Source organism: Alternaria rosae (assembly GCF_020736505.1).
Source record: "Alternaria rosae strain MPI-PUGE-AT-0040 chromosome Unknown BKA58scaffold_1, whole genome shotgun sequence".
Taxonomy (NCBI): domain Eukaryota; kingdom Fungi; phylum Ascomycota; class Dothideomycetes; order Pleosporales; family Pleosporaceae; genus Alternaria; species Alternaria rosae.
Genome location: NW_025763570.1, coordinates 3,112,946 through 3,137,948, shown reverse-complemented (window position 1 = coordinate 3,137,948; position 25,003 = coordinate 3,112,946). Strand labels below are relative to the sequence as shown.

Below are 25,003 nucleotides of genomic sequence, written 5' to 3'. Positions count from 1 at the left end.
TCGTGCGAACGTGGGGTGGATGTCGCGCGTCAGACCCGTTCCATCACAACATTCTTGTGACGCCAAAACAAATTCGATAACGCGCGAGCAGCTTTTCCTCCCAGAGCCCATGATCGATTCAGCAAAGTCGTTGACAGAGTGTCTATTGTAAAGCAAGGCGAACACGCCACAACTAAGCAACAGCGAGGCGCAACACAGGAAATGAGAGACAGCCCTGGAGCCCAAGACTAGTAGTATAAGAGAAAGAGAAACAACAAGGAGATCTATCGCGAAAACAGAAAGCAGCGTGACCGGTAATGAACGCAAAACAAAGGAGATCATAATCAGTCCGAATCATCCCCATCAACGGCCAGACCTTTGCCCTCACATCCAGAACATACCATTCCTCTCGTTATGCGAAGGATGCCAGGGATTGAGCCATTGCTGACCTCGGAGCCAGGAGTCATTATCATAAGTGACCTCGGTGTTGTATTGGCTACCCCATAGTGGCGGGGTCTCAGAGATTTGCTTCGCAAATTGTTTCTTGGCTTCATCAATCTTGTCCTGACTCACACGTATGTTCTTGCCATCCTTGTCTTTCTCTACTGGCATCGCGAACGTCGGTGCCATGTCAGGATCGAGGTTCCAGGCGCGGAGATACACTCGACCTCGTTCGCACAACCTATCCGCTATGTATGCAGGGGCGGCATAGGAGACTCCAGTGGTGGAGCGGCCAAAGGCGTAACAGAGCATCATCGTTAGCTGAGGTAGTCTCTCTTTGCCAAGTTCCATGCCATCTTCTAGGACATGGTAGTGAGCCGACCGAGCAGTGCCTTTGAGGGCGAGGTGCGATTGGAGGAAGAAGTTGAAAGGCTTGGGGTTGGTGACTATCTCGGTGACGAGAAGCCCAGGTTTGAGATTTCCGTTCAGCCTGTCGTCGTTGGCCGTCAGAGGGTATGTCTGGCTTTCTTCGGTAGCATAGAACCGGGTGTGATGACGCTTCCCACACACCACAAAAGTTAACCGAACCTCTTGTTTGCACATACTTCGGTAAGTGTCTTTGATCGTGGAGATCTCTTCGTCGATGCATTGCTTGAACTGACTCTCGGAAATGCCGTCACGGTAGAACAGCATGTGGGTAGGCCAAGCTGTAGGCTTGTGTGCTTGTCTCCATGCCCAGAGACGCTCTTGAATCATCGTTTTGAGGTGCTCCTTTTCGATATTCTGTGGTCATTAGTATTCCAGCTGCGAAGAAATTTCATTTTTGTACTCACCTCCTGGCCTTCTCGTTGCAGTCTCATAGAGCCAGGGTAGGTCATAAATTTGTTGTCGACGCTGCCAACCACGCAAGCTACGCTTGGGCTGCCATCTTTTCCTCCAGTCCCACAATGACCAATGTCGGCACCCAGAATTATGGTCTTGTTCTTGATGGCCTGACCAAGCTTTGCGGTCTTCTCGAAGAGGTTGTCGAGCGTTTGCGCGTGAAGGTGATGTGATGCTCCGCCAAACTTCATGTTGATCTTTAACGACAGGTTGGACATGAATTGCTGTGCGCCATCCTGTAGAAACTTTGAGCCCACCGCAAACAGAACATGACGCTGGTTGAAATCAGCAACTCGCTTTGCGAACGCGTAAAGCTTGTAGTTCTTCTCGGGTATCAAGATGATGCTACAGTCAGAATTCGACTTATGGGCGAAGTTGATGAGCTTTCTGAACACACCTTCGTCGCCGAACGGAGCTTTGGTGATGGGAGACCCTTTCAGAACGTACTGTTCGGATTCTGTCGTTCCTTGTTCCATGTTGATACCATGAGCCTTGATCTTTGCAAGGAATTTGGTGTGGACTTCCTTCAAGGTGGCATTACCGACTTTGGGGTCGTCAGATGTTACGTCGGGCGTGCCAAAACAGTTTTTCAACGCTAACATGTGGAGTTTACCAGGTTTGACAGGTGTTTCTGCAAATTCGACGTTCTTGAGGTCCCACCGGCCCAAATCTGGAGTCTTAGTGGAAGCGGTTGCTATCGGCTTTGTGTTCAGATTTGACTTCTTGGGAGCAGGTGTGTTGGCGAAATGAAGTGTCGGTTGTTTAAGGGTAACCGCTGGCACTTGAATGAGCTCTTTGCCGAATTCGAAGCCCATAGATGCCTTGGTTCATGTCAGTCATGTTGGTTAAGAAGCCTCTTATAATCGTCACATGACTTACCAATGGCTCTTGGCCGCTCTGAGTCTTTACTCCGATAATTTCAAGACCTTCTTTCTCGATGAGGTCGTAATTTCCAGCTGGCAAACGTAGGGCTTTCTTGATCATCTCCCTCGTATGCTTGCTGCCTAGTGTTGTCGTAATGATCTGGCCGGGGATGATTTCGAGTAAACAAGCCGGTATCCACTGGGCACCGCATTCAGTCTGATGTCGCATGATCTCATCGTTCGGCTGAGTCTCATCGCTGTTCGGAATTTTGACACGTTTGCCGACATTGACACAGTACGTCGCAGTCGAGCCCTTCACCGCATCGGTTGGGAAGTGTACCATCGCTTCTAACACTTGTTAGTAACACTCATCGAGATGAACATATCCAAGGGACTTACTTTGGGTGAAGTAATCGTAGACAGTGGTTCCTTTGTCCGTAGTCCTTGTCTTCCTTGGCTGACCATTTACGCCGTCCATCAAGTCGTAGAATTTTTGCAACCTAGCATCGTAACTCCCGAGTTGGAAGAACGTCTTGAGACGAGCAGCGGGTGAGTTATAATCAACATCGCTTCCGTGGTAGTTCGATCTTCTGTACAGAATTTTGACTGTGGCTCCTTGTAGTAATTGGCTGACGTACGACAACTCATGTGCTCCTATCTCGTCTATGAAGTCCGAGACTCTCATTGGTGGTAGGAAAGCTGAAGTTACTTGGTTAATGTTCAGAAGGGTTCCGTCGGTTCCTGGTCTGATCGAAGTGTAGTAGCCGCGAACTGCTCTTAGACCCTGCATCTCCTCATAGCCGTTAGCAAGGTAGAACTTGTTAGCGCCCACCCTGTCAATACCTTTTCCGGTTGTCTCCTGGTGTTTAACAATGCCTTGCGCGACATTGGCGTTGAGAGCGCGGATGTATTCGGGAAGTTCCGCTAGAGGTTTGGTCTGCAGTTTCTCCTCTATGCCAATCATGTGATCAATATGACGGACTTCTGCTCTGAGATTGGTGATCGTCTTCCCATCTGGCTGAACATACTCGAAATCATCGCTATGAAACACGTAATCGATGTCAGAAACACCATTGATCGGTGTGGTCGTCCAGAGATTCTTGAAATCAGTGACCAACTGTACACCATTCTCTTTTAGATGCAGAGCATCTGCTTCGATCAAGGCTTGGAAGGCGCCACGGATCTCGCGGCGCTTGTTGTACTCAATACGGTCATGATCCTTATCCTTGGCTGGGCGAGTGAACTTCAAGGAGTAAACGTGGAGGGTATCGGGTATCTTGGTTACTCGAACGTAGTTACTTCTAACCATCATTGTCGCACCGTCGGCTGGGTTGTCAGCAAATACATCGAGCTTCGGGCATATACCATGCTTCCGCACAGCCGGAGGGCGGTCTATGGGTGGCGAGATATAGGTCTCATCGATGGTCCCAAGAAGCGCATCATACTTGGGTGTTCGTTCGGGTTTGCTTGCTGGTTTCGGTCCCATGTCGACCCTTCTGGTGATGAGCTGTTCGAAAGAAAAAGATGATTAGTGGCTCCCTATCTTTGAATGACGAAAAGTTCAACGGAATCGGATAGAGAATCTCAAATAGCAAGAATCTGAGACCTTGATATAGGCGAAGCTCGTGGTTGTTTGGAGCTCGAGCAAGCAGATTGTGACACCAACAATGGCGAGCTTGCTCAATCAACGATGCATGTGCATCCAAGTAACTCGACATTATAGTCACTACAAGCGGTGTGCAATAGACTATACCGATCAGAAACCTGTTTAAATGAGTCTTTGGGGTGGCCAGTCGGCCACTAAATCAACCGTTGGCTATGCGTTTGATCACGCGCAAAGATACCGGTAATGCCAAAAGGGCTCTAAGTAGTGGTTGTATAAGATGATTTGTGGCATTTGAACACGTCAAAATCAGCTTGCTTCTTGGGCTATCATCGAAAACGTCATACACTGGCCTGGTGCTCATGACTGAGACAATCATCGTCTCCAGGCAACGTGTGCGCTTCGTTCAGGGTTTAGTAACACATCTTGTCTTTGACACCAAGACTTTCGACAGAGACATTTTAAACCCACTGAATATTGAGTGCTCATTCATAATTTTCTAGTCCACCGCGAACTTCAGGTATCGACGAAGGGTCTTCGCAGCCTGCCCACATACGCACGGCTTCTGAGAACAAGGTCGGTGCCTTTGCACCCGACAGACAAGACACCCTCCTGAAACTTCCAGATGTTGAATAACATCTGAGCGTCAGAGGGGAACGCATGAGAATTTGTCCGCATGTTTGTCGCACAAGGAAAATGAGGCGCACTTTCCTCACCCAGAGAGGTCTGATACGATGATGTCAAGCATCCAAAGGCCTAAACCGCACGGAACTCTGCGACTTTTGTCAGCATACTCATGTAACTGAGCCAATGCGTACGTCCAAGAAAAGGGCGCATATGAGATATAGTGGCCCTGCGTTGTGATAGTCTCACCGTAGTCGCGCATCTCGCGTGTTGATGCCTCGCGGCCGACGGCGCGAAAGTGGGTCCGGTCAATCGCGTCATGATCTGATTGGTCAATTTCGAGGCTCCACCAGATTGCAACCCACCCGCTTTGTAATCTAGGCCGTAATCACCGCCAGTCGTGTAACCCCTCGAGTAAGACCGGACCGCTTTGGGCTGAACGGTGGAGTGATGATGCCAAGTGGAGCGTGGAGAGCTTGATGAAGAACGGACTCCAATGGACTGGGAGAAGGTGCGAGATACATAGAAGTGGAGCATAAATAGTCGACTACCCCGCCAGTGCAACTACGCCTAGAGCTCCAATCAACAACACAACAAGAAGCAGAATCTATTACTATCTTCACCCTTTCAACACTTTTTTCAATCCTCAAACCACCACCCAACATGGCTCTCTCATTCCACAAGATCGCCGTCGCTCCCGTCATCACAGGCCTCAAGAACGCACACTTCTTCATCACCAAAGGCTACGAGCACGCCAAAGCCACCGATCCCAATGACTTCCTGACGGCATCTATCCATCCGGACATGAAGGACTTCCGCTACCAGGTCTACCGTTTCACCGACGCCGCTAAGTTCATCCCCTCACGCGTGAACCCCGCCTTGGAAGGCATCACTCTACCCGACGAAGAGCAGACCTTCCCCGAGTTACTAGCTCGCGTCGAGAAGACTATCAAGTACCTTGAAGGTTTCTCGGAGAAGGACTTCGAGGGCAAGCATGATGAGGAGGTTATCGTCAAGTTTGGTAGTGTCAAGCAGATTAGGCTGCCGGCGCTGGATTATGTGACCAGGTTTGCGCATCCAAACATGTGGTAAGTGGATATTTCGCTTGGGAGTCCAGGCTCGTGCGGAAGTTTTGCTGATGGTTGTAGGTTCCACATCGTGACTGCGTATGACATACTGAGGATGAAGGGCGTTGATGTTGGAAAGATGGACTTCTTGAACGGTACGGGCGGCATTACAGTCGAGGACATTTCGCAGTAGTGGTGCTAGACTTAGATGTCTGAGTATGCGCTGAAAGCGATGGGTCGGTCCGCGAAAAGGAATCGCAACCCGTGAGCAATAAACATGAATCATATGAGCGGCTTTCTTCCATTGCAATCTTCATCCTGGAATTTCAATCGATGACTATATCAGCGACAAGTGCATCCATTGCCGAGCTATGCGTGCTTGCATTCGCTGGAGTAACCCATGGCCCGGCCCAGTTTACGCTGAATACAGGTAAGCCGTCAACCGTCACCGCTCTATCCCGTTCCCAAATAGACGCCGCATTGACGCGAATAGCGTCTGAAAATGCTTTATCAGGCGCCACAGTATGAAGCTTGACGAGATTGCGCATGAAAATGCCCTTGAATTGAGCGCCATCACCACCACACTTCGGTTCGCATTCGTCGTGTATAACACCATTTTTGTCCGAAAGCGCGACAAGCGCCGCATTCGCGATTTCCGATGCGAGAACCAGGCATGCGAAACTGGGTGAAGTCGAAGCTTGGTAAAGTTCGACAAGACCTCCCAAGATAACACCTTGGTTGTACGACCAAACGGTCTTGTTGTTGTTCTCGCAATCTTCCGTCAATCCATCGTTGATAGTACCAAGCTCATTGATCATACCACTTCCAAGGAACCAGCTCAGACTTCTCTCAGCCCAATACAGATACAATGTCTTCTTTTCATCGTGATTGACGCGATTAGCCAGATGCGCAGCTGTGTTGAAGAAGAGCTCATTGGCAATCGCGTTAACGTAGTCCTTTTCCCAATTCCAATAGATGCCGCCATGGGAGCAATATGTACCCCAGCTGCGCGATACAGCGATAAATATGCCTTCCGCGAGGGTGAGATACGCGGGGTCAGACGTGACGTCGTATGCATTGATCCAGGCTAAGGCCCACCAAAGGTCGTCATCGTAGTAGCCATCTAGCCAGTCGTGAGGATCTGGCCTGGTGGGATATGATTTCCCATTTTCGTACCAGTCAAGCGGATAGAATGTGTAGGGTTCGTTGGTATCTGGATCGAGTATCTTCGTGTACCCAGTCTTATGGCTAGTTGTGTTGCTGAGAGTAGGCGTTGTGCTATAAGCATACAGCTCATTAATACTCGCTTCTGGATTTTTAATCGGCGCCTTCAGCAACGCAGTTGCGAAGACATCGCTTGCCAGATCCTGCAGTGCTTCATCTCCAGTATCTGATTTCGCATAGTCGCCGATCATTGTCATGATATTCGCGCCATTCCACCACCCAGTCGACTCCCATAGGCCGGTACTTGTGTTATACCACAATTGCAGAGTTTCAAGCGCGAGCTTTGTGCGCTCCTTGGAACTGAATACGTCGTTGCTGTTGCTTTGCGCATATGCTTTAGCGATGAACATGAAGCTGGGAAGGAGCAGCTGGAAGAAGGATGTAGATAACATGACGAGCCCGGACTTTAGTAACTGTGCGCATTGATGCTACTCGAAACCGATAATATAGGACAGTATCGAAGACGCTGCTCAGACTATGAACAAAGTTCAAAGAATAAGCCAGAACGTGCAGGGCTTGCAAGTAGTCTCCGCCAAAATCCGAGAATGGTAACTCCCTCATGCGCCGTCGTACTTGCAAGAGCGAATTCGTCGCAAGGGAAGCAACATTCACTCTCGTAAAAGAAGATTCATGTGGTCTTACCTTTGGTCGATCAATGGAACCTGAATTCCAGCAACCTGGTGTACGGTTTCTGGTGGTTGCACATCTAGGGATGCTGATAACTGCTTGGAAAGCAAACGTGTCGCATGTACCGCGGAGAGGTTATGTGCGACCCATTCGAGTTGGAATAGTATGGCAAGCGATGCGCGCATGATGAGGTTGTGTGCGGGAGCAGCACTTTGTAGATCTTGGCGTCGGAGCAGCCTGAAGCTCACAATGGGTTTTGAACTCAACCCGAAGATACGATCCAAGTCTCAAAAGCTGTGATAAGGCAACTGTGGCGATACGCCTTGCATGTTTCGAGAAGCCAGCTGCTTGTATAATACAACGCACCGAAGCTTGAGGTACCCGTGACGAATACCCCGCTACCGACCACTCGGGGATCGACCAGACTAGACTAGCTGGTTCATGTCCAGGTGCCATCGCACCCATCGGTTATGACTAGGAATGGCCTGCGGACTCCCCGCAGTAATTTGCTTCTTCGCAATGGGGATCCGGCCGATGCGTGGGACGTAGTGTCACGGCAGGTACACCCAAGTACTGGGTTTGCAAAGTGGTGTTACTACCACCCAGGTAACGCTACGCCTGCGTGCTGGCATTCTGTGGCAGGCACATACATCCCCGATCGCACGTTCGCATTTGTTGTTTCGCACCTTACTATCTTGTCTTGGACCGATGTAAACACTCAAGCGATCAAGATGTCGTTGCCCAGGTCCTTGACCTCTTCAACCCAACAGTTGCCGGCACCAGGTCCAGCTGAGTCTTTAAATCGCCAAATCGCCTCTAACACGCGCTTTGACGTATGAAGATAACCCCAGAACATCTGACCGTAAAGTTCATCCAGTGTGTTCATGATCCACTCGCGTTGACTAGGATCCTCCGACTCAGCGCCGGCAAGAAATAATGGCCAACAGATGGATTTGAAGAGTGCATCTCCAGGTTCAAGATGTGAAATGTGATTGACGACGTCGTCAGCGAGAGCGGTGAGGCTGACGAGGGCCGTGCCACTGGCTGGGTCGAGAAGAGGGTTTGTGGAAGGTAGTACGCGAGCGAGATAGATGCAGACAGCCGACCGATGCGCGGACGCTATTCGAATTCGTTTCTGTATATCGTCGAATGGCGATGCACGCTCAAACTCAAAAGACCATGCAATGGGATCGAAGTCGAGCGCGCGTTGCAGGAGTACGCCCACCTGCTCTTGGAGATATATGGGCGTGGTGGTCTCAGACGGCGACCCATGACTATCAGGCAATGCGAAGGATTCGAGCATTACGCGCAACAATGGCCCAGGACAGGAGAGATAGTTATTCGTTTCCGCGTACCGAAGAATCGGGTCCAACTCGATGGTCTCTGGAATCAATGAGGGAAGCGTCGTGAAGCTGAAAGTCGATCCGAGGATATGAAATACAAGAAAGTCTGAAAGAATCGTCTGGCGCAGCCTACTCATCGGCCGTTGTATATACTCCGGCTCACCCAGAAGTTTGATGAGCTTCAGCGCACCGTCCATGTGCACTTTCCACTTATCTCTGCCTGACTCTACTAGAGCATAGTTGACAAAGAGCAGGATGGTGATTAGAATGAGGTCAATGTTTGAGGTGTTCACACAAGTCACGCTCTTTGCAAGTAAGGAGAGTGCCTGCTGCTTCGCCACGAGTGCATCTCTGTAAGACGACTTCAGCGGGCCTCCAAACCGGCTCACAGCTTGGTAGTATGCCATGACGGTAGGGCTCCGCTCCCCTTGGTAGGCTGACTGGCCCATCGGGTTGCGTGTGATGTTGAAGACGTGGAACGCCGAATTTGCGACGATGATCTGCAAGAGCAGCGGGTAGGCAGAGGTGGCGGGGATGAGATCGCGGATAGGATTCTGTCCAGGCTCATCGTACACGACCATGACTTCGCACAGCTGTGTTGCGAAGTGGTAGAGATAGTATCGCGAGTTGCGATCGAGATCGTTGACCAAAGGGTCTGTCATCTGTCGGTGCACGCCAGCAGTCATAGCCATCGTCTGATCTTGTTCCAGCGCGGACATCCGGGCGAACTCTGGCACCGATCCGGCGGGCACGACTTCATACTCGGTATCCGGTACTTCGTGCTGTTGCGATGAGCCCTCGTGCTCCCAGACCAACCTCGGCGGTACGTCGTGAGTCTTGGCTGCCCCTTCCGTCGCAGCTGCAGCACCACCAGCATCCTGCTCCATCTTCTCTTCATACCCCTTCCCCATCATCTTGCCCCTGCTCGCAACCCCGCGATTCCATACAAACAACTTGCCATAACCCAGACATTCCGTCCCCGCTGACAAACATTTCTGGCAGCTTGGCAGCGACCGGTCGCACCTCCATCGTCGCTTCCGGCAATTGTGGCACGCTTTGGTCGGAAGATTGAAGGGCGTCACGCTCATTGGATGGTCGCCATGCAAGATGTGTAGGCGGTTGACTGTATTGAGGTGCTCGAGGTTTGGTGGGGTGGAGATCTTTCGCGTTGCTTGTGGCGGTTGGAGGGTCGGGTTCAATGGGTTACTAACGCCCTCAAGACTGATGTGGATGCAGGATTTCGTCACACCTGTCGGACTGCAGCTACAGAAACCGATGTTGACCGAGTGCGCAGCCCGAGGATGAAGCAAGCAAATCGCATGTCTCCGGGCGCTGACAAAGACGGGTTTGGGAGGGGAATTGCGCGCATGGTTCGCTTGACTTGCCGTTCTCCCCAGACCTGGATAGATTCGTCTAGGCTCGATGCAGCAGCCAAGACTCAAGCTTTGCATCGAGGGTCCACATCGTGACGGCTTTATGCTCAGACGTCACGGTCACCGCTAGGATTTGCCTTTACCTGTATGCCTGTGAGGCTCAGCACCCGAGTAAATGTCTTCGATTACACATAGCAACAATGGCCGCGGTCATTACGGAGTCCGGTCACAGCATATAGAAAAGGTGAAGATTGTGATGGAATTGGGTCGTCTTGTTCAAAGTTTTTGCCATATCGACTCGAAGAATCTCATCTCTCCTAGCGTGCCTGGGCAATTCAAAGGCAAAACATCTAGATGGCTTTGCGATGACCATTACAACACCTGATACCATCCAGCCCACCACGGGAAACATTACAATGCCCAACGACTCGATGGAGACTACCGCACATACCCCAAGCGACGCGATACCATCCTCCAATCCAGGCCCTATGCTAGAGAAGGTCGAAGAAGGAAGCCCACCACAACATGGCGGCTCATACAGCCCATCCGACATCGAGCGGCTCGGCCGCGAACGTCCCTCAGCCTTCCGCTCTCTCCCTCACGAACTAGGGTTCTGCTTCGCCCTTCTAGGCTCCATGTTCGTAGCCGAGTACATGATCTCCGGCTTCAACATCCTGCTCCCCGACCTGACCTCCGCCCTCAATATCCCCTCCAACGCGCAAACGTGGCCAGCCTCTGTCTTTTCGCTGGTAACAGGAGCTTTTCTACTACCTTTTGGTCGGTTGTCTGATATGTTTGGAGGATATGCCGTATTCAATATTGGGCTGGCTTGGTTCTTGATCTGGTCGATCATAGCCGGCTTCTCACAGAACTATGTCATGCTTATCGTATGTCGAGCGCTGCAGGGTTTCGGTCCTGCGGCTTTCTTGCCTAGCGGTATTATGCTGCTGGGTTCTATCTACCGTCCTGGGCCGCGCAAGAACCTCGTCTTCAGCTTATACGGTGCTTTTGCTCCGGTTGGCTTTTTCACTGGTATCTTTTTCGCTGGTGTCGCCGCACAGTTCATGAGTTGGGGCTGGTTCTTCTGGATTGGATCGATCATCCTCGCTATCGTGGCCGTTGCGTCATATCTTTGCATTCCCAACCCAAGAGCAGAGAAAGAGAAGGCGAAACAGGAAGGAAAGGGCGTGAAGATGGACTGGTGGGGCACAGCGACTGTAGTACCAGGTTTGGTCCTAGTGGTCTTTGCACTCACGGATGGAAGTCATGCGCCGCAAGGGTGGGCGACACCTTACATCCCCGTCACCTTCGTCATCGGTTGGATCTTCCTGGGTATATTCGTTTACATCGAAGGCTGGGTCGCTGAACAGCCTCTCCTACCCCCCGACCTATTCCGTGTCAAGGGTATGAAGCCACTCGCGCTTGCGTTGTTCTTCCAATACGGCACCTTTGGAATATTCATCTTCTATGCCAGCTTCTACATTGAACAGGTTGCTGGCGCCAGTCCGCTGCTTACCGCCGCATGGTTTACACCCATGTGCGTTGGCGGACTGATCTTAGCGACCGTCGGCGGTCTGATTCTGCACCTCCTACCAGGCCGCATCCTCCTTCTCATCAGCGGTACCGCGTACATCCTATCGACGCTTCTATTCGCCATTCTCCCTGTTAACTTCAATTACTGGGCCTACATCTTCCCCGCTATGATATGCGCTACACTCGGTATTGACATCACCTATAACGTCGCCAACATCTTCATCACAACGTCACTACCAAAAGCGCGTCAAGGGCTAGCAGGATCTTTCATGAATTCATTGTTGTTCTTGGGTATCGCGGTCTTCCTTTCGTTTGCAGATCTAGCGGTCAGCGAAACGGAGGAGAGGGGACGAAGGGGGAGTTACAAGGTAGCTTTTTGGCTTGCAACTGCACTTGCAGGGGCGGGATTGATCATCATGTTCTTGGGCGTTAAGATTGGCAAGGCAAAAAGTGATTTGACTCTTGATGAAAGGGACGAGCTGGAGAACGAGCTGGTGAGGAGGAAAACGAACGAGTAAAGGAATTTTGAAGATTTCTATTTCCACTACTCCAGCGCTGGAGACTAGAGTCGACATCCGGTAGTCTTCCAAAATTTTGTTCCGCACCTCATCTCTGTCTCTCTGGGACTTTATAGCAGCCTGCATAGATGATATCTCGTCGGCGTCCTCTCCCGTGAAATCTGGATGAGCCGCGAGGTACTCTGGTGTATATCTGACGCCGTGGACATCAGAGCTGTGGACGGCTTTCAACAGCTCCACAACCATGTGCTCTTCGATCACGTCGGCGTTCCGTAGGTGTCGAGAGTGGGCGGATAGCAAGGCTTTCTCGGTCGCTGCGTGGCTGTCGCCATAGGCCGAACGACTTGACTCGACCGGTGTCTCTGGCGCGGCTTCCGGTGTCGGTTTGAGTTTCTTCTTAGGCGGCATTGTTCCAGGTGGGGTAGAGGGAAGGCTGATACCGATCCGAGTGTACGTGTGGCCCGGCTTGCTGTGCCCAAAGTGATCAGTTGGCGGCGAGCGACGTGAGTTCTGGGAACGAACACCTGGGCAGGAATGCAGCAAGTAGAATAGCAGCAATGAAATGACGTAGCAAGACAAAACATGTGCAAAAGTGAAAGCGACGTGTCCACGAAGTTCCAAAGTTGTTTGAGCAACATGTTAGAGACAATGACAATGGAGAACCATTTTATCCACACTGAACGACAACATATTCTTTGTATTCAGATCTCTCGGCTAAACCTCGCTGATGCCGAAATCGACGTTCAATAGTGGGAATGGTGGATAGTGCAATGTGCGCTGCTGGTGTGTAGTGTTCATGGTTTCAAATCTACACGGCCCCAAGGATCGCCGAACATGTCAGGGGGTCAGTGAGTATGCGTACAGATATCAAGCGGCCATAGCTACGAAGAGGTGAGTGTACATGCAGCGTGACAATAGTGCTGATTAGGATGAGATGACTGTCGAACGGAAGACAGGCCGACTTTCGTCGACGCGACTGACGCTTGCCTTATTGAGACTAAATTGAACGCGTCGCGTGCGCCAACCCGGGCCTCCACCAATTGCCTCAGGTCTCGCAATTCATTTTGGCTATTTTGGCCTCGGTGAGCAATAGGGTATTTGAATCAGTCCAGAAAATTGCCTCCAGTCTTGGCAAGTACTTCGTCGTAGTAGCTCTGGAATGCCAGCCATCCCTTCTCAGGCGTCCCAACCTGTTTGTATGTCTCGGCAGCCTCGCTGTCCGGTATGATCTTGGGCTTGTGTCCACTTCCAGCGGCCGCTGCGTCTACGAGGAGTTGTGCTTGACACGTCTTGTCGAGGGAGAGGAACCAGAAGGCTGCTTCGTCGACGGACTTGCCCACGGTGAGAATGCCGTGGTTTTGGAGAATAGCTGCTTTGCCGTCGCCTGTGCAAGTGATCAGTAGCGTGGAGTATGAATGTAAAGGGGGTCTATACCTAAGGCATCCGCAATCCTCTCGCCCTCTTCGCTGGCCAGCACGACTCCGCCGAACTGGTTGTATACGCCGTGGCTCTTGTAAAAGCGGATGCTATCCTGAGTGATCATGTCCAGTTCCCTACCAAAGGCGCTAAAGGCCTTGCCATGTACGCTATGCGCATGACACGCTGCATGTACGTCTGGCCGTCGCTTGTGTATGGCGCTGTGAATGGCAAAAGCCGCCGCATTGATGGGCTGGTCACCGTGCACCACCTCGCCTTCCTCATTCACAAGTATCAGATCCGACACACGTATCAGGGAGAAATGTGCCGACAATGGGTTGAGCCAAAAATGGTCGGTGAGTATTGGGTCGCGCACGCTGATATGGCCGGCGACACCTTCGTCGAACCCGCGCGAGGCAAAGATGCGATAGGCAGCCGCGAGATGCTGTTTACGGTAGAGGCGTTCGTCTTCGAGGCGTTCAAAGGCTGGGTATTTGCGGACTTTGAGGGCCTTGCCCGACTTGGTCCGGCCCATAGCTGCTACGGTCTGGTTGTCATTGCTTTCAGCATGATCGACTCGCGTACCTGCCGCAACGGACGCATGCAGGTCCTTCGACGACGTTGTGAGCGCCCGAATAATACGTGGGTGGAGCCATTGGGGGCGTCGTGTGAATGGCCCTGCGACCCGCACAAGTGACGAAGGAAGAAGGCGAGCTGTAGACATGGTCAGTGCTGTAGGTTAGCAATTTATGGCAGTGGAAGAGTACAACAGCTTCCCCGCCGGGTATGACATGACGGATAGTTCGCTGCGCATCCCTGGAAGTCACTGGACGCGATTGGCGAGCTTCGCAAGAGAGGAGAAGATGGGCATCGGAGGTCAAGCCGAGGCTTGATGGGTGATGACATAAGCGGAACTCGCCCAGCACTCGCTGACTATCCAACTACAGAGCATTCTCGATCCTCAACTGCCCCGATAGACTGACGTTGCTGAAGTCGCCTCGCAGCCATGTTCGATATTTCTTGAAAGCACTACACATGCTTTCGGGTGACTGTGATGTATCATCTACACTGCTTGGGAATATACGAAATTGAGGCTTGTCAAATTGTGTTGCGACGAGCGTAGTTGAAAAGCCCTGACCCAGTTTCTATGTCTTCCATCTTCCAGTCAAAATGGATACATATCATTGCTTGAGCTATAGGATCTAGTGCTACTACCTCTTCATTCGTTTAGTCTCATTTTCCCTGATAAGCCCTCCCGCGCTTGCCCTTTCACTCTCAGTCGCGGCCGCTCCTTCCCTTCTCACCCGCTCACTCACCGCACCAACTTCCTTGCCTCCAGGCAGCTGGGTCCACTTCTATCTCGGACTGGCGTCTGCGCACTATATGATTACGCCTTCTCCTGCCCTTATCAACGCCCCTGCCACACCTTCAGCTCAAACAGCAACCCAAAAATCAGCGCAATCAACCAGGGTCAACATGAAGTGCACCTTCTCCCTCCTCTGGGCCTTCCTCGCGCTTCTCGTGCTTGCTATCGCAGCCCCGGACGTCATCGACATCGACAACCTTGGTGAGTGGGAAACCAGTCGATAAGCTCGCAATCGCTCTACTGACGTCCAACAGCAATCTCCTCCAGCCTACAGCCAGACGCTCAAGAAGTGTCGACTCTTCGTACTTCTTCGGTGCAAACAGTTCCCCAGGAATCATCGATCCTTGGTACTTCTCCCACCCCGGCTAGTTCCCAGGTATCATCAGAAGATATCTCGTCCGAAGACGGTTTAATCGCCGAGCTCCACGGTCTCACTAACACAAACACAACGTTGTCGACTGCCAGCTCCGATGATAACGATGCCACGACCGCCTCCGGGGGGCAGTGGCCTAATCTCAAAGACTGGTATCGAGTTGATGTTCGTCTCGGCGAAGGAGCGACCCACGCTGGAACCTTCCAATTAGAACGAATGTATGAACGCATTTACTCGGTCCTCAAAAGCTGTAAAAAAGGGTCTACCATGGACGAATGCTCTATCCGCAACGCGGTTTGGAGAGATGGCGACAACAATTACCGAACAGACTCGACGCTCTATCTCGAAGTCGAGCACTCGTACTTCGATCCAGGGTTTCCAGGCCTCCCGGACTTGGGAGTAAGCGCGACCACACTCTTAATGATCCAATTCAAGGGCTAACACTCGTATAGTATCGTATGATGGCTAGAGTCTACCAAAAGATGACCGAGGTTCCGCGGAACTGCTTCACAATCACGAAAGACAAAAATGGGGGCTTTAAGGATAACAGCGGTGGTGACAGAGACTTGCACTTTTGCACCGTTCCAAGCAGAGCGCTCATCGTATACCCGACCAACGGAGGTCCAGTTCAGATGGTCCTCAAAGTCAAACTGGAATGGGATCACAAGACATCCAGCCAAAACTACGAATGTAAAAGTTTTTCGGATTCGGGCGTTGCAGAGTACGGAACCGTACCATTTCGCAACGGTTTCAATGAAGAAATCGCCAAACTGCACGGATGGAGAGCAGACCGAGTCACCACCTTCGTCGACTGCTCAATCGACAAATGCTTTTACACTGATCCGAAGCGTGACAACATGGAATGGCAGGAGCAAAGAGACTGCAAGCCGCGATCGAATCCGAGAGGGTGCGACAAACTCGAAGGGGGTCCCAAGGCTGAATACCACTGTCCTCCGGAGTACGCTGGGTGGTAAGCCACAAACGCGTGATGACGGCAACCACATTGTCTATAATCCAAACCGAAACGGGTAGCTTTTGTTCAGATGTTGAGGTCTAATTGGGCAGTCGAGTGCAGTGGTATTAGTGCTCTCACCGTGGTGTAGCCTCAGACAGTCAATAGCAGTAATGAGAATCTCGTTTGTATCAATATTGTCATGTTCAGAATGCCTCAGGGGTGAATTCTGCCTTGGAACAATTAGCTCTACGGGGCCGCCACATATTGAATAAGCAGAACTTTTAAAATCACGTCGTGGTATTCATGGTCTGTGACTTATGTTATCTGATTCAGTCGATGCATTCATCGTTTCGATAACAAGGCCATCTCATACTACTTAGTCACCACCAAACATGAGCAAGCTCCGCACATCCACCATACCGTGCCCACGATCGTACAATAATTTACGCCCACAATGGAGTGGGAACTCCGCGACCACCATGACTGCGATACTCTTTACACGAGCCTCTTTCAGTAAGTATAGCACCGCACAAAGAGTCTCACCCGTCGACAGTACATCGTCCACGACCACGACCGAGTCAGAGCCGATAATCGCGTTTCGCTCTATCTCGATGCGCTTTCCAATCTTTGCTTGGTCAGGAGCTTGGGAAGAAATATACGATGTATCTTTCGTCGTCGAGATGGTGGGTGGGGGAAGCTTGCCAGCCTCGCGAATTGGCACGAGAGGCACGTCTACCAGCGATGCTAATGCCGGTGCAAAGACGAGACCGCCCACCTCGCAACAGACAATGGCGTCGACATTGGCCCAAGATCCAGTGAAGTGACTCTGTAGTAGTGATGCGCAAAGAGCAAGGCCACCTGGCTGCTGCGAAATTCCGAGTACATGCCGAAACTGGATGCCCGGCTTGGGGAAGTTCGCGATTGAGCGTACCATGTCGGCCAGCCGCCGTAGGTCGTTGTGAACGAAGGGAAGTATGGAGGCCTTGGCAAATTCTCGTGCTGCGCCCATTCCCAGTGTATCGTTGACGAAGGCCAGATTTGGACAATGTCGCGGAGCTTTAGATTCAGTCGTCTTCTCGGTGCGTACCCCACGAGCGACCCGTGAGACTTTGCTGGTATTAACATGGACTTCGATCACTCTGCTCGCCGCCACTAGATGAGAGAATGATGCGACAGGTGCCTCATCTCTCATCCCCGTGATGAACAGAACATCGACATCTGCGCGTGCGGCTTCATGCACAACTTGCAGGAAGTGTTCTTCTGGCAGTCGGGGTCGTTTCTGGACTTGTTCCTCGTAAAAGGCTGTCAGCGCTGGACGGTGTTGCTCCTTATATGCGCGATCGTCTAAAAGGCGGCGAAAGTCGTTACCAGTCGCGGCGGCGAACTCGCGTTTCGTCACGTCGCTGATGCCCACAGCTTGCACGCAGATACCGTGCCTCGAAGAAGAGACGTCGCCCTGTAGTTCAGAGAACACAGCAACCCACTCACCGGCGCAATAGTCCTTACCAGCGCCGTGTTCGCCGGTAACAAGAATGATGAGTTTGGGCAACGGGGGGTTCGGCAACGGACAGGCCCACGCCAACACGTTGTGTGGATCCATCAGGCGTTTGAGACGACCGAGGCGCACGGCGTTCGGCCCGAACGCCTTATCCGCCAGCACTGCATCTCGGGAGTCAGGTCCAAGGTCCGCTCCGTACGTGCCCTTGCTTAACGGCAGCAAGCTATCGACTATTTCGTACACCCACTGCACGGAAGCATGCGCAATATGACTGCCATCCTTATCCCGAGGCCACACCCCTGTGATGACGCAAGCAAAGTCCCAGTCTCGGCAACCAAACGCAGTCGCTTCAGGTGCGACTTCGCCAGCCTTCCCGCCGCCATGCAGCAGATGGAGGTAACAGAACGGCGACGGGCGAGACTCGACCGCTGAGACTAGGCGATGAGCGATTCCCCACCCTCCAATATCCTTGAGAAATACGCAACGCTTGAAAGATGACGTCTTGCCGCCACCATGTCCCCCGTGCATCGCGGACATGTACATCTCGGCTCCGAACGCTTCTACGCCATTCATGATCTTGATGTCGCTGTCGGTTCCCCATATATCGCCTTCACGCTTGGACATGATAGTCATAGGCGATGGGGAAGATGCGGTCGAGGCGAACGTTGTGATCCCAAGGTTGAGTCGTCCGTCCTCCCAGTATAGGTATGCATCAGCGGAACAGAACTTGCTGCATCCTTTTGCGATTATTTCGTCGAACTCCCGGATTTTACATTTGGCTTCGGCATTGTCGCTCAGAGGGAGTACCCAGTTTCGCGTAACAAACGTGTGGGCGGGATAAGCCTTGAATGTTACGCTGAGTACGATACCAAAGTTCGTTCCTGCACCTTTTAGTGCCCAGAGGATGTCAATCTCATTCTCTGGACGATGGACCCCCTTTGGAAGATGCTCAATCGGCACACAGCCGACATAGAAGATTTCTCCGGAAGTCACGCTGATGAGTACGGCGCCGACAATATTGTCGCAGGTGAGCCCGTGTAGCCTGGTAAGATGGCCTATACCACCCTGTAGCCAGAGCCCGGCTCCAACACTTGGGCGAGATCCTAGAGGTATTGTGATGCCCTCATCGAGAGTTCTGCCGATGATATCGTCTGTCTTGCATCCAGCCCCAACGACTACCAGTGGAGTGGAGGTGGCGTCTTGGTCCTCTTCATACCCAACCTTTTTGAGTACATGTACGGAGTCGAAAGCACTCATGTCAATGCCCACAACATTGGATCTGAGGCAATGTGCGCTGTGTCCTCCACCGACAACAGTCAGGCCAAGACCATGGTCGAGTGCCCACTGGACGCAATATTGCACCTTCTCAACAGTATCTGGCCTAACAATAGCGGCGGGGCGCTGCAGACGAGCCTGCTTGTTCTTGACCGGTTTTTCCTCTAACATCGGACCCACACGCATCTCCAGCTCCTTCACTTTGTCGGCGTGGTGATTGAAAGAAAACATGACTTCAGGTGCGTTAAATAGGAGGGTTTGGGGGTAGGCGTCATCTCGGCGGGCCAGATTACGACATAGCTTTCGCCAGTCCGCTCGAACAGCGTTGTCTTCGTCGGTATCTTGCATGGTGAAGCCAGCGACGAAAGATGTGAAACTGTCCAGTGCGTCGTCGTTGTCTGCTACGCCGATAACTCCGGTGGGGTAGGAAGCCGTATGGTGGCAGACCAAGCCGTCGATGTGAAGATTTCCGTCACGATGGAAGACTGCGACGATTCCGCCGTCGAGGAGTATCTTCAAAGCGCGTTCAACAAACTTGCTTGCCGGTTTCATACCGTACATGCTGTGGCACAAGAGAACAATGTCGTACTTCTCGATATTGGTACCACTAATCGTGTCGTCTTCCGAATGGAATGGAGCATGATGAACAACAGGATCACTCTCCAAGCGTACGAACGGAGCTTTTGAGGTAGTGACCGTCTTCTCGTCGCCCTTCAACCACTCTTCCAGCTTCGAAGCGAACAAAGCGTTGGGTTCGAAAGCCGTGTAGTTTCCGATTTTCCCTCGCAAGGTTTCAGGTAGATGACCGAGAACACTTTTAGGACCCGGACCGATCTCTAGAACCGTTATCAACGTGTCTGATTGGTGTAGTGGAGCTAGCAGGTAGGACAACTCCGGGATGATGAAGTCGCGATAGGTCGCCCAGCTGGGTCCTTGAACGAAGGCTTCGAAACCGGCTACGTATTGCTTGTCGGTCAAGGGTTTCCGGGGAGATGCGACAGAGGTTGTGGCGTTGGCGACTTGCACCAAAGCTCGCTTGAGATTGTCGAGCGTAGCCATGATAGCTGGCGGTGATGCACAAGTACGCTGAGGGTCTTTGAAATGCCAGTATTAAAACGAGATGGGCCTGATTTGAGATGAGAGTGCTACTCGGCCAGCTAAGGAGCGGAGGGGCTTTGCGCTGACTGCATTGTTTACCACCACAGTGGTCGCAGCGGCAATGCACATGTCTGCCCTGCCTTGCTGCACGTTTCCGCACGTCGTAGCTAGGTGTTACGACCCTAGGTCAAAACGCTTGCGACCACGCCGCAGCCGCGCCGCACGACTTAGAGCCAGGATGACAATCCTCCAGAACAATAACTGTCAGCAGTCACGTAACTGATTACTACGCTAAGAAATTATTGCTAGGAGCAATCACAACTATCCTAACTACCGCTAGGAGTCACTATAACTACTACGCGAGTATATAGCTAGTAGATAGCGCACTCTTACAGTCGCTGTGTTTAACTTCGTACAAGACTCTAGTATTTAATCTAAGGATTATGCTTGTTTATCATCCCCTCGTAATATTACATCGATCGACTAATTGTGCTATCACACCAACCCCGTCAATCGCACTCACTCGTTCCCGAGAACCAACTTTTAGGTTATCAAAGGACGACCTTCACAAGATTGGATGTATTACTACACGTTAGATTTGATACCCGATAGAGTAAGGTAAACGTATCTTTCGCAAAGAATCTCACAGATAGTAATCTATCCAGTTTTGCACTCTAAGAATTCCATAGAACGATTAGCAAATTTTTCCACTTCAAAAGTGCCGAGCCCAACAAAAACGTTGCGCTCAAGATCTCGAAATGTACAAACCCCATGATCGTTCAATTTGTCGTGTAGTATGCTTTGTGCTACGAATACAGGATTGTTCGTGCTATTGCACAGCTCAAATTCAAAGATTGCTGTTCGGTTTTAGCAGTGATGAAGACTGATAGCGAGAGCATCCTTAGCCCTCCATCATAGGTAAATGTGTAGAGCCCTCAGTCCTGGAGAGATTACAACAGTGACGGGCATGAGGCAGAAGTTGCTCCACAACCTTGAGCATACACTAAGAGCATCATAATCAGCATCTCCCAGAGACAATGGGTTTCTCTTTTCTCTTTTCTCTTTTTCCTTTTTCAAAAAAAGAGGCAGCTTCAACGGTGTTGAACACCAAAGTTTTGAACACCAAAGGGGTGGGTATCAAAGGGGGGACACCCAAGATACAACCCTAAAGCTATTGATACCAAACCGATAATACCAAAGCGCCAGCAGAATGATTCATCGGAGGTTTGAACTCCGGACCTTCAGTGTACTAACAGGCTTTTGAGGGCCTTTGTTAGACTGACGTGATAACCAACTACACCAACGAACCGTGATTGATGGCCAAAGATGAAAATAACCGCAAAATGTTCGCTACTAATTTGCCGCAGAGCGAGATGATCTGAGCTCTCCTAGCAACCTATGAAGACGCTGACGGCATGATAGAAAAGTTTCTGTGGTGCGGGGCAGAGAAGCTGAACCAGTTGCTATCCGGTCGTGATGAGTGGGTCGGCAAACTTCGCCCCACTAAAGACTACCATGGTGCGATAGAATGGAGTATAGTCGTGATAGGTTCGCTTGACATTTAATGGGCATGCGAACAAGTATGGCCAGTCCGAGTACGTTTGTGTTGTCTATCGCGAAACCATCATTGAGGCTGCGTAATGGGCTTCGAAGCTATGTCTGTGGAAATTCCGCTAACTTCTATTCCCAGCGATGGGCTTGCTTTTGCTGGAGACCAGAGAAGACTAATTGGTCCGAAGCGGATGCCTTCGATACAGAAATGCGTGTTCGTGGTCGGAAGTCTTCTGCCGTAACAAGATTCCAATTCTTGCCTGAGACATTCGGCGCGCGACTTGCTGCCACTAAGCTCAGCTACCAAGCTCAGCGACAGCTTGGGAACGGGTACCTACCAGCTAGCAAACAGACAGGCGGCCGGTCTGCATCGCGCGACGCGGCTGGAAGCTACCATTCGGGCGGGAGCTGTAACGTGGCTTGGTACAGCTGGGCGACCAACGGCTGTTGCTGATCGCGCATCGAGCAAGCGTAGTCGACGTGATATTGGCTGTTTCGCGCCCGCGATTGCGACAATAGATCTATTAAGATATGGGGTACTTTGCGCGTGGAATTGACCGTATGTGTAGTCGTCAGTGCTGCAGTAATTCTAGACGCGTCCACACGTGCCCAGGAGATCGCGGAGCGGGATTAGCTGCGCCGACGGTAACAAACCTGCAATGCCCCTAACCTTGGAAGTCTTCCTCATCGCCAACTTCTACACGGTGAGTCCAGTCTTCAATGCCGCTGAAGAGCCAAGCTGCGCGTGAAATTAAAGCCAAGAACAAATCGATCGACTTCAGCGCATCTAGGCTGTGGGTTGCAGCACGGTCCCGCTCGAGCAAGCACACGTCAGCTGCACGCGCGCACCGTTCCTCACGACAAGTACCATGACAGGCAGCGTTCCGAGACTGACGCTGTGCTTCCTGCATGAGTCTGGAGACGATGCGAATCCAGCGACGTCCCCGCCAGCCAAGACATCGATTTGTCGCACCTCCGTAGGAGTTCCAGCCACGGGGTAGCGCACTAAGGCCGATACGGAAACCACAGCCTAAAAGCAGACCACATCTCAAACTTCACATCGCGTCTATAAGGCTGCGACCCCGGCACTTGGCTCCGCTCAGGTATCTACAACTCCACTTGTTCAAGACGCCAAGTGTTGCGATCAAGGCTTGCCCCTTCGAAGCTCATCGCCGAGCCCTGTCAGTCTGGCCCCTATGCCCCAGACGAACGCTGTGGAGGTCTGCCTAAGGGTCGCATCTTGCTCGTATGCGCCTGAAAATCCGGCGATCGATGCTCCTTCAGGTAGACGACCCCTCGATTCGCCCCTTCTGTCACCTCCTGTATACCACCGGTACTTGGCAAATCGGCCTGGACGAGAAGCTATAGGCTTGGTGCTCTAAGCATTATCCAGACTCCCTCTACCGCTGTCAGGGCTTTAGATTTGGGCTTGGCCAGATGTCAAGAAATCGAGAGGATTTATGTGTGGTACGCGTCAGTGACGGAAGATCAGTACTCCAAGACCCATTATTGGGCCCCAGTGTGACAAGTGCATCGTTCACATAACATGGAGTTGACCTCATGTGCCTCAGGCAGATCGTTCTCCACGTGCACTCGAGGAGGAACTCATCCATGGTCACGTTGAGGCCTGGACTAATCACACGGCTCAGGACCGCGGTCACTGGCCCACTTGCAGTACCAGAACCATGCATTAGCCCCGGTAACTAAGGTCGCTCCCCAGGCTTATCCGACCTTGGCTCCGCATCACAAAAGTTTTGACCCAACATCAAACAGCGGGAGAAGCTTGGCATGGCTCTCGAAGGCAAAGCTCTGCCATGCTATGCTTGCCGCTACTTGGCGTAGCCTCAAGAAAGTTTCATGCCTTTACAATTGCGGCTAATTCATCTTGGCGAGTAACGACGGTGGGCCTGCGATACCATGGCTATGGAGTCTATGGAGACACAGTGGTTTGCGTATAAGAAGACAGTAAACCCACTTCTTCTATTCTCCAGTCCGGTCACTCACTTCATTTCACTACCAACTAGTATTCACTTCTGTCGCCGGGCGACTTCTATCACTTAGTACATTTTTTGATCATCTAATCGTTCATCCAACTTCAATCACCCACCACTACTTTACCACTTAATCGAAAGATCCAACCACCCAACCGACAACATGCTTCCTCAACACGTCCTCTTCGCGCTCGTCGCCACTGTCGCTGCCGTCCCCCTTAACATCAACTTGGGTGCCTACTCGCCTGCCCTGGTAGTCGGTGATGGAGAGATCTCGCTAGGATCAACAGAATCAGCTTCAGAGTTGATGGCTACGCTCGCTTCGGGAGCCGCAGCCAACGCCGGTGGGGAGGGCGCAGCACAAGGTCAGCAAGAACAACCGGCCGCCGAACAGCCCGCAGCTGAAGGCGAGCAAGCTCAAGAACAACCAGCTGAAGGAGAAGCAGCTAAACGATCCAACCTTCGCCGCGCCGTCAACGACATCATCAGCAAGCGTGCTCCCGTCGAGCCCAAGATGGCAGCCGTCGAGGAGGCCATGCAATGGATCAAGCGCGACCTCGCTGGCTTCAACGCTGCTCTCGGCTACGCCAAGGAGGCCCAGAAGGACATGCCCAAGGTCGAGATGGGCACTGAGAACGCCGGTGTCGGTCTCCTCGTCAACCCCGGTGTCAACGTCCCCAAGGACTCTGCCGCCGCTGGCGCCCCTGCCGAGAAGCGCAAGCGCGACGAGGTGGTCGAGGAAGAGGACGCACCCAAGATGACTTTGGTCGCCATCACCGAAGTCTGAGCACTATACCCGACTTTGCATTTCAGCTAGCATCGTCTCCCTCCAAAAGACATCACGCGCCATGGGAGGAGAAGTTATATACGACAATCATGTCACAAGCTCGATCTTGTATGTTCCGAGCGCGAGTTTTCTTTTCAGCAAGCATCAGCAGGATCCCGCGTACTGCGGACCGGAAGATGAGGAGTTTTTGGGTAACGGTATTGATGGATGGACGGACGAACAAGGCAATGGAAGATGAGATAAAACGTCGCAAGATTTCAATAAAGTACTATTTGATCAGACCTCAGTTCCAACATGAAGTTGCATCGCTTGCGCACTTTGTTTGTCACCTTCCGCTAACACAACAGCATCTCAACTTCTGCATTGCGCAAAGCAAGCCCGCTATTCTCTTCCTTCCGACGCAGTAACTCGCATTCCACCGCGCCACGACTCATACCACCGACACCCATTAACGCAGCATCCGCATTATCCGTCTTGAGCGTTTTACCCTCGTCGCCATCAACTCCACAATGAATATCGACGTCTAGTCACAAGTCGCATTAAAGTCTCAGTAACGTAACTTACAGCTCTTGGCAACGCTGCGGGTTCAGGGTCCAGGGTCCCGGGTGCGGAGCGT

The 25,003-nt window shown here is 51.8% G+C and overlaps 10 protein-coding genes and 1 non-coding gene across 11 annotated transcripts; 4 read left to right on the top strand and 7 right to left on the bottom strand.

The window, feature by feature from the left end:
• Position 1: 1 nt before the first annotated feature.
• BKA58DRAFT_464437 (ribonuclease H-like domain-containing protein) lies at positions 2-3,223 on the bottom strand. Its single transcript, XM_046174911.1, has 5 exons — positions 3,009-3,223; positions 2,565-2,958; positions 2,182-2,513; positions 1,254-2,123; positions 2-1,203 (listed from the first exon to the last, which is right to left on the bottom strand). Exons 1-5 carry the CDS (start codon positions 3,051-3,053, stop codon positions 364-366), a joined length of 2,481 nt encoding a protein of 826 aa, XP_046031366.1. The 5' UTR covers positions 3,054-3,223; the 3' UTR covers positions 2-363.
• Positions 3,224-4,914: 1,691 nt separating this feature from the next.
• Positions 4,915-5,719, top strand: BKA58DRAFT_20147 (uncharacterized protein). The gene is made up of 2 exons (XM_046165836.1): positions 4,915-5,480; positions 5,541-5,719. Exons 1-2 carry the CDS (start codon positions 5,056-5,058, stop codon positions 5,650-5,652), a joined length of 537 nt encoding a protein of 178 aa, XP_046031365.1. The 5' UTR covers positions 4,915-5,055; the 3' UTR covers positions 5,653-5,719.
• Positions 5,720-5,785: 66 nt separating this feature from the next.
• On the bottom strand, positions 5,786-6,880 carry BKA58DRAFT_305862 (glycosyl hydrolase family 76-domain-containing protein; the record flags this gene model as incomplete). Its single annotated transcript, XM_046167080.1, has 1 exon — positions 5,786-6,880. One exon carries the CDS (start codon positions 6,878-6,880, stop codon positions 5,786-5,788), a length of 1,095 nt encoding a protein of 364 aa, XP_046031364.1.
• Positions 6,881-8,028: 1,148 nt separating this feature from the next.
• BKA58DRAFT_306222 (acriflavine sensitivity control protein acr-2) lies at positions 8,029-9,540 on the bottom strand (the record flags this gene model as incomplete). Its single annotated transcript, XM_046167103.1, has 1 exon — positions 8,029-9,540. The coding sequence occupies one exon, from the start codon at positions 9,538-9,540 to the stop codon at positions 8,029-8,031; it is 1,512 nt and encodes a 503-aa protein (XP_046031363.1).
• A 604-nt stretch (positions 9,541-10,144) lies between these two features.
• BKA58DRAFT_373397 (major facilitator superfamily domain-containing protein) lies at positions 10,145-12,254 on the top strand. The gene has a single exon (XM_046169220.1). It carries the CDS (start codon positions 10,392-10,394, stop codon positions 12,075-12,077), a length of 1,686 nt encoding a protein of 561 aa, XP_046031362.1. The 5' UTR covers positions 10,145-10,391; the 3' UTR covers positions 12,078-12,254.
• Positions 12,104-12,485, bottom strand: BKA58DRAFT_396763 (uncharacterized protein; the record flags this gene model as incomplete). Its single annotated transcript, XM_046171382.1, has 2 exons — positions 12,104-12,121; positions 12,165-12,485. 2 exons carry the CDS (start codon positions 12,483-12,485, stop codon positions 12,104-12,106), a joined length of 339 nt encoding a protein of 112 aa, XP_046031361.1.
• A 273-nt stretch (positions 12,486-12,758) lies between these two features.
• On the bottom strand, positions 12,759-14,443 carry BKA58DRAFT_373394 (class II aldolase/adducin domain-containing protein). The gene is made up of 2 exons (XM_046169219.1): positions 13,512-14,443; positions 12,759-13,461 (listed from the first exon to the last, which is right to left on the bottom strand). The coding sequence occupies exons 1-2, from the start codon at positions 14,215-14,217 to the stop codon at positions 13,181-13,183; spliced, it is 987 nt and encodes a 328-aa protein (XP_046031360.1). The 5' UTR covers positions 14,218-14,443; the 3' UTR covers positions 12,759-13,180.
• A 526-nt stretch (positions 14,444-14,969) lies between these two features.
• Positions 14,970-16,206, top strand: BKA58DRAFT_396761 (uncharacterized protein; the record flags this gene model as incomplete). The annotated part of the gene is made up of 3 exons (XM_046171381.1): positions 14,970-15,060; positions 15,114-15,631; positions 15,685-16,206. 3 exons carry the CDS (start codon positions 14,970-14,972, stop codon positions 16,204-16,206), a joined length of 1,131 nt encoding a protein of 376 aa, XP_046031359.1.
• A 267-nt stretch (positions 16,207-16,473) lies between these two features.
• Positions 16,474-20,371, bottom strand: BKA58DRAFT_447109 (uncharacterized protein). The gene is made up of 2 exons (XM_046174215.1): positions 19,095-20,371; positions 16,474-19,061 (listed from the first exon to the last, which is right to left on the bottom strand). Exons 1-2 carry the CDS (start codon positions 20,017-20,019, stop codon positions 16,564-16,566), a joined length of 3,423 nt encoding a protein of 1,140 aa, XP_046031358.1. The 5' UTR covers positions 20,020-20,371; the 3' UTR covers positions 16,474-16,563.
• Positions 20,372-21,269: 898 nt separating this feature from the next.
• BKA58DRAFT_t5 lies at positions 21,270-21,367 on the bottom strand. The gene has a single exon. It is a non-coding gene; the product is annotated as a tRNA-Val (tRNA).
• A 2,164-nt stretch (positions 21,368-23,531) lies between these two features.
• BKA58DRAFT_19842 (uncharacterized protein) lies at positions 23,532-24,636 on the top strand. The gene has a single exon (XM_046165779.1). The coding sequence runs from the start codon at positions 23,764-23,766 to the stop codon at positions 24,385-24,387; it is 624 nt and encodes a 207-aa protein (XP_046031357.1). The 5' UTR covers positions 23,532-23,763; the 3' UTR covers positions 24,388-24,636.
• The last annotated feature ends 367 nt before the right edge of the window (positions 24,637-25,003 follow it).

Bases quoted from the DNA above. Each gene is read 5' to 3' on its own strand.
- BKA58DRAFT_464437 (XM_046174911.1), bottom strand. From the start codon at position 3,053: ATGTCGCGCAAGGCATTGTTAAACACCAGGAGACAACCGGAAAAG. The intron at 2,959-3,008 runs GTATTGACAGGG...AACGGCTATGAG, and splicing joins CCAGGAGACAACCGGAAAAG to GAGATGCAGGGTCTAAGAGC. The intron at 1,204-1,253 runs GTGAGTACAAAA...TAATGACCACAG, and splicing joins TGCAACGAGAAGGCCAGGAG to AATATCGAAAAGGAGCACCT.
- BKA58DRAFT_20147 (XM_046165836.1), top strand. From the start codon at position 5,056: ATGGCTCTCTCATTCCACAAGATCGCCGTCGCTCCCGTCATCACAGGC. The intron at 5,481-5,540 runs GTAAGTGGATAT...TGATGGTTGTAG, and splicing joins TTTGCGCATCCAAACATGTG to GTTCCACATCGTGACTGCGT.
- BKA58DRAFT_373397 (XM_046169220.1), top strand. From the start codon at position 10,392: ATGACCATTACAACACCTGATACCATCCAGCCCACCACGGGAAACATT.
- BKA58DRAFT_373394 (XM_046169219.1), bottom strand. From the start codon at position 14,217: ATGTCTACAGCTCGCCTTCTTCCTTCGTCACTTGTGCGGGTCGCAGGG. The intron at 13,462-13,511 runs GTATAGACCCCC...TCACTTGCACAG, and splicing joins GAGGATTGCGGATGCCTTAG to GCGACGGCAAAGCAGCTATT.
- BKA58DRAFT_447109 (XM_046174215.1), bottom strand. From the start codon at position 20,019: ATGGCTACGCTCGACAATCTCAAGCGAGCTTTGGTGCAAGTCGCCAAC. The intron at 19,062-19,094 runs GTCTGCAGCGCC...TTGTTAGGCCAG, and splicing joins GGTCAAGAACAAGCAGGCTC to ATACTGTTGAGAAGGTGCAA.
- BKA58DRAFT_19842 (XM_046165779.1), top strand. From the start codon at position 23,764: ATGCTTCCTCAACACGTCCTCTTCGCGCTCGTCGCCACTGTCGCTGCC.